At 37.7% G+C, this 6,522-nt stretch overlaps 1 protein-coding gene across 1 annotated transcript in view; it reads left to right on the top strand.

Moving 5' to 3' along the window:
- LOC101655932 (SLX4 interacting protein) overlaps nt 1-6,522 on the top strand; it is a 180,139-nt gene that overhangs the window by 100,294 nt on the left and 73,323 nt on the right. The window contains exon 4 of the mRNA XM_045295169.1: nt 2,200-2,320. Coding sequence (XP_045151104.1) covers nt 2,200-2,320 — 121 coding nt within the window. The remainder of the gene's footprint in view (nt 1-2,199; nt 2,321-6,522) is intronic.

Consider the following 6,522-nt stretch of genomic DNA (forward strand, 5'->3'; position numbering starts at 1 on the left):
TATCTTTTGATAGCCGGGCACCATCAGCTTTCTTCACCACATTTGTTTGTTCACCCGCTTTGTATAGGAAGCTGAATTATATGAAGAAGAAATGTGGTATCACGATTGGAGGAAGTTTTATTAACAACCTATGGTATATGCATTATGACACCATCTTGCTTGCTGAAAATGAGGAGGGCTTAGAGCAAGTGCTGATGAAGATTAAATATTGCAGCCTTCAGTATGGATTACAGCTCAGTGTAAATAAAACCCAAATCTTCACAGATAACATAATGATAAATGGAGAAAAAATTGAATTTGTCAAGGATTTTGTCTTGCTTGGATCCACAATCTATGCTATGGGAACAACTGTCAAAAGCTCAAATGATGCATTGCATTGGGTCAGTGTGGTGCACATGATATCTGTAAAGTGTTGAAAAAGCAAGGATGTTATTTTGAGCAAGAAGGTGCGCCTAACTCAAGCCATGGTATTGTCCATTGCCTCATATGCACGTGAAAGTTGGACATTAAATAAGGAAGATCGAAGAATGGATGCATATGAATTATGGTGCTGGTGAAGAATATTGAAAGTATCACAGACTGCCAAAATAACAAACAAATCAGTCTTGGAAGAAGTACAACCAGAATCCTCCTTAGAAGTAAGGGTGGATTTACACAATTGATGTATGTATGGATTGTGATAAGAGTTGTATGAGCCCCTAATAAAACAATTTAAAAAAACAAAATGAGATACTATGTGTAAAATATTTTATTGCATTGTCCCATTCTATTTGCCCAAAATAAACAAATTATAAGCTTTTTTTTAAAAAAAAAAAAGAGAGAGAGAGAGAGAGAAGGATGGAGAGACTTCATTTTATGTACTTTGGACATGTTATCAGGAAAGATCAGTCCCTGGTAAAGGATATCATGCTTGGTAAAGTAGAGGGCCAGCCAAAAAGGGGAAGACCCTTGACAAGATTGATTGACACAATGACTGTTATAATGAGTTCAAACATAAGAACAATTGTGAGGATGATGTAGAGTTGCTTTGAGTGGAACTGGCTCTACTGAACCTAACCACAACATCAGCATACACCTGTAAAAGGGTAAAGGGCAAACCTTGGGTTATATTTATTTTTAATAAACAAAAAAGGGAGAGAAGGCAGCAGCTATACTGGGTGCATAACCAACCAACCACTTTATCAGATCTGCTTATTTTTTAAGTTCAACGTTTAGAGTCCCAATTTTACTTGAGATATTCCAATCAACTGGCCTAATATTGGCTTTAGTGCTTCTGTTCTGATGGCACTGTCAGGCAAGCTTGGACTGGTTACAGGGTTGGCAGATTAAACCCACCAGATACTTCAAGGAACAAAGATGAGGCTACTTGTTCCTGTAAAGGTTTACAGCTCCCGAGACCCAATATAGGGTTCCTATGAATCTGAATCATCTAGATGGCACTGACTCTGGTTTGGGGGCTTGGTTCTCCCTCCCAGTTAAATTGCATAGTATTAAGAGTTTGGAAACTCAGCAAGAGTCTCGGTTCTCCAGGTGCAGCAGAGGAAGAAGGAGGGTGAGATTGGTGGAGGAACTATAGTGCATGTCTGATTGCCTCCATTAACAACTCTCTCCTATGTCATGAGACCAGAACTGGATACCATTACTGAACATTTAGCCAAAAATTATATAGAAGAATCCTGTTCAAAAGGAAGAAAATGTAAAACGAATGTTCACTTTGTCGTGAAATCCAGCCTTTCTGGGGCCATTGAGGTTCTATGACACCGCCCCTCTAAACTATTGCCCTGGAGGAATCTTTAAACCTTAAACTGAAACCATGTATTCCCAGAAGTCATACTAAACAGTAGTTTGGCTTAATTAGAAAAGAGTGTCTGCCTTGAAAGTTGTCTTCTTTTAAAGAATCATCTATATGTGATCAAATTGACACCGACTCAAAGATTATTGAGAAGCTTGATGAGAAGGGGCAGTGGACTGATGATGGTGAAGTAATTCAGAAAAAAGACTTTAAGAAAGGTGGCACAACTTGAAGAGTACAGCCAGTGTCACCAATTGTACATGTAGGAATTGTTGAGTTCATACATATTTTGTTGTATATATGTTATAAAGAGTATAATGTTGACTCTTTAACATGTACTATGTTGATTGTTTTCTTATATTGCATTACATTGTTAGGTTACATGCATTTTTAAAATTTTACTTTAGGAAGTCTGTTTATTGCTGAAAGAAACCATTGATGGAAGAGTTAAGGAGTACTTGAAATTACGTAAACAACGCAAACCATCAACTGCAGAATTTACAAGATCCAGTCCCTTGTCCTTAAAAGGTAGGCACAGAGCACTTTGAATTTGGACAAAGAAAATAAAGTTCCCGCTTTTTTTTTCTTTTTTTTTTAGCCCCATGCACAGAGGGCTCAAAAAATTATGTATCTCATTCCATGAAAGTCCCAGCTAAAAGGAAAAAGGTTTGCACAACAAGGGAAACCAAAATCACAAGTTTCTGCTTTGTATAAATGGCAATTATGTTTGACTCCTGCTGTCATGTTAGTGTTGTGTTACATTTAGAAAATATGTTCTAATGAAGCAGCTTTATTTTGGTAAAGAAAATTAATTGAAAATCCCTGGAAGGTTTTATAATGATAGGTAAAATGCATTAAAAAAATCATTCCTAAGGAAACCATGAATTCTTTAAAGTCTTTTGTTGTTATATATAGATGCAAAAACCTTAGAAATTGATTTACATTAATACTGACACAAATTGATTAGAAGAAGCTTTGTACTTTTAGGAATGCTTTCACATTTGCCACCGTATTTCAGTGGTTCTCAACTGAGACCACCCTCAGCAATATCTGGAGACAGTTTTGATTGTCACAAAACTTATTGAAGAGATCCTTCTGGTTTCTAGTGGGTAGTGGTTGAGGATGCTGCTAAACATCTGTTACAGATCGGATTATGTCTTTCGAAAATGTGTGTTGGTTAAGTTTATAGTTATAATCCCATTTGGGAATGGGTTGTTTTTGTTCTGTCAATTAGGTAGGATTAATGTAGGGTGCATTTTGAGTTAGTCTCTTGAGATATAAAAAGAGATTAAACCTGTGAGCAGAGCAGAGATGAGGGAGGAGAGGTGCCAAGCCTCATGAAGATCACCTAGGAGCTGAAGCCCAAGAGAGACAAGACCTTCTTCCAGATCTGACAGGCACAAATACCTTCCCGGAGCTGGGCCCCGAATTCAGGCTCTTCTCTTCCATGACGGTACAAAAATTAATTTCTATGGTTAAACCATCCATTTGTAGTTTTTCTCTTAATAGCAGCACTAGATAACTAAGGCTACATCCTAAAATGCCCAAGGCAATCCTCACAACAAAAAATTACCCAGAGCAAGATGTTTAGAGAACTGAAATTGAGAAATCCTGCCCCATTTCCTAATTTCATTTGAGAATGGTCATTTCTTTGATTTATGGTGAAGACAAGATTAAGTATAAGGTAAGATGGTCTTCTTGAGGATAAAGATTGCCTGGTTTATCTGACAATCTTTTTTTTACACAGCCCCTCCTCATATTGTGCCCAGGGCCTGATAGATACACGGAATCAGTGCAATGTGGAATAAAAGGGTATTTGGGTGACGAATTGTAGAGCCTGAACCCAGATCCGGCTCTTTTGACTCCTAGCCAATATTCTTTCTACTCTGTCATTGTACAAATATGGTTTAACCCTACATTAATCCTCAGCGCATTGTGACTGGGCTGCTCTGAACCAGACCAGATGACCACATCATGAGATTGTCTATCCTTTTAGGAAGAGAACGATGAGGCTTTCTATTCCTATAAAGATGTATAGTCTTGGAAACCCACAGGGTCAGTTCTGTTCAGTCCTAATGGGTTTCTATGTGTTAGAATGGATTCAATGATGGTGAGTTTTGTTTTTATTTTTGTTTTATTTTTTATGCAGGAGCCCTGGTGGCAAAGTGAGTTAAGCACTGCGCTACTAACTGCAAGGTTTGTGGTTCAAACCCACTCTCTGCTTTATGAGAGAACGATGGGGTTGTCTGCTCCCATAAAGAATGAGGAGTTTTGGAAACTGTAGAGAATTTCTACTCTGTACTAGTGGGTTGCTTTGTGTCGGAATTGACTCAATGCAGTGAGCTTATTATGGTACGGTGTCCATCTTTTTTCGGGTTTTTTTGGTGTCCATCTTAATGTGTTCACTTGTTAATTGAAAGGTTGGAAGTTTGAGTATATTCAAAAGTGTCTTGGATGAAAGGTCTGGAAATCTACTGAAAAACCAACGTGGAAATCCTGGTTGAGTCTGAAAACAAGGGGTAATGATGAGTTGGAATCGACCCAACAGCAACTGGTTCTGAGTTTGAAGGTAGACTTGATTCAAAGTATTCACCCTGGAACTGCTGATAAATAGGCAAAGAGAGTCATTTTAGCTAATCTGATAATCTTAAACAAATGGGAATTTTGAGTATAAACAATATTGTACTGGATGGTGATTTTTTGCTTTTTGCTCATTAGTACTGTAAACTTTAAGAAAAGCCATAGGCACTTGCATCCCTTGTACCTCTGCAGTTTTGACTCATGATACTTTCTAACTCGGAGAAAAAGGAAACAGAATGGAGCGAAGTTTCAAGACCTCCAATATGGGTGTGGCTAAATGTATATTAGTTTAGTTAGTACCTGTTTTCAACTACCTTTTTCCTTGCCTTCTACTAATAAGCTTAAAAAGCTAAATACTCATTTCTTAGCCTGTCAGCTAGGGAACACACCTCTCTCCCAGAGATGGAAATAAATCTTGAATTCCCAATGTTTGTTTTTCGCCTGAAAATTTTATCAATTTTTTTTTCCATTTCATATATTGTAAAAGTCCTTGCACACACACACACACACACACACACACACATATATATATCTTACTAAATGGCTACATTGTGTTCCATTAAATATTAAAGATAACATCTAAGACTTTCACTGTTACAAACAATGGTGTAATGAACATCCTGATAATATATGAGGAGGCTTCAAAAAAATTGAGGGGAAAAAAATCTATGATCTTTTAATTTATTGCCCACTAATTTTTTAAGTCCCCTCCTATTTGCACAACTCAATCGCTACATATTTCTAGTTGAATGTACCTATTATTATTGTAAGAGCTCATTAAGTATATGAATGCTTTATATGGTGTGCATGTTGCAAATGAGGAGCCCTCAGAGTAGTGGGTTACACATTGAGCAGCTAACCAGTCAAGTCTTTCAACTTCATGAGGCATGCCAGGGGAGAGAGATGAGGCTTTCTTCTCACATAAAGATTTACCGTCTCTGAAACCTAAAGGGGTGTATCTCCTCTATCCTGTAGAGCAGCAGTTCTCCACCCACCTTTGGGGGGTCGAATGACCCTTTCACAGGGGTTGCCCGTTTCATAACAGTAGCGGATACAGTCATGAAGTAGGAACAAAAGTAATTTTATGGTGGGGGGTCACCACCCCACGAGGAACTGTATGATAGGGTCGCAGCGTTAGGAAGGTGGAGAACCACTGCTGTAGAGGAAGGCCTATTAACAACATTAGCATGCAGATGACACAACCTTGTTTGCTGAAAGTGAGGACATGAAACACCCGCTGATGAAGATAAGGATTACAGCTTTCAGTGTGGATTACGACTCAGTGAAAAGATCAAATCCTTCACAACTGGATCATCAGGGTAACTGGAGGAGAGCTTGAAGTTGTCAAGGATTTTGTCTTGCTTGGATCTACAATCAATGCTCGGAGAAGCAGCTGTCAAGAGATCAAAAGACTCATTGCCTTAGGTAAATCTGTTGCACAAGACCTCTAAAGTATTGAAAATGAAGGATGCTGTTTGAGGACTAAGGTGCACGCAATTTTTGATAAATTGATCTTATAGCCTGCTACATTGCCAAATTTTTCAATTTGTTGTAGCAGTTTTGAAAATTGAGTCTTTGAAGTATTGAGATCATATTGCCTGCACATAGAGAGTTTAGCTTCTTTGCCAATTTGAATACCTTTAATATCCTTTTGATAACTTACAGCCTGGCTAACGCAGGTAGGACTATATGAAATAAGAATGGGACATAGGGAAACCCTATCTTGTTCAGAAGAGGAAATGCCTTCAAGTTCTCTCCATGAGAGAAATGCCGGCTGTTGGTGTTGCATGTATGGCCTTTACCATACTGCAGAATTTCCCTTCTGTCTCTATTTTATTGAGTGTTTTAATCAAAAATAGGTGCTTAATTTTATCAAATGTTTTTTCTGCATTGATATAATTATATGATTCTTTTATTTATATAGTGGATTACATTGAATTTTTAAAAAATATATTAAACCATTTTTACATACTTGATATGAACATCACCTAATCATGATGTATTATTTAGTTAATGTTTTGTTGAATTATGTTTGCTAGAATGTTGTTGAAAATGTTGGTATCACAAGGTGTCGAAGGGATCAGGTATAAGGCATCATCAGAACAAAAAATCTTACCATAGTGAATGATAGGGGGCGTGCGGAGTGGAGA

Source organism: Echinops telfairi, unplaced genomic scaffold (genome assembly GCF_000313985.2).
Source record: "Echinops telfairi isolate 266 unplaced genomic scaffold, ASM31398v2 ScPeMD7_5592;HRSCAF=6446, whole genome shotgun sequence".
NCBI lineage: Eukaryota > Metazoa > Chordata > Mammalia > Afrosoricida > Tenrecidae > Echinops > Echinops telfairi.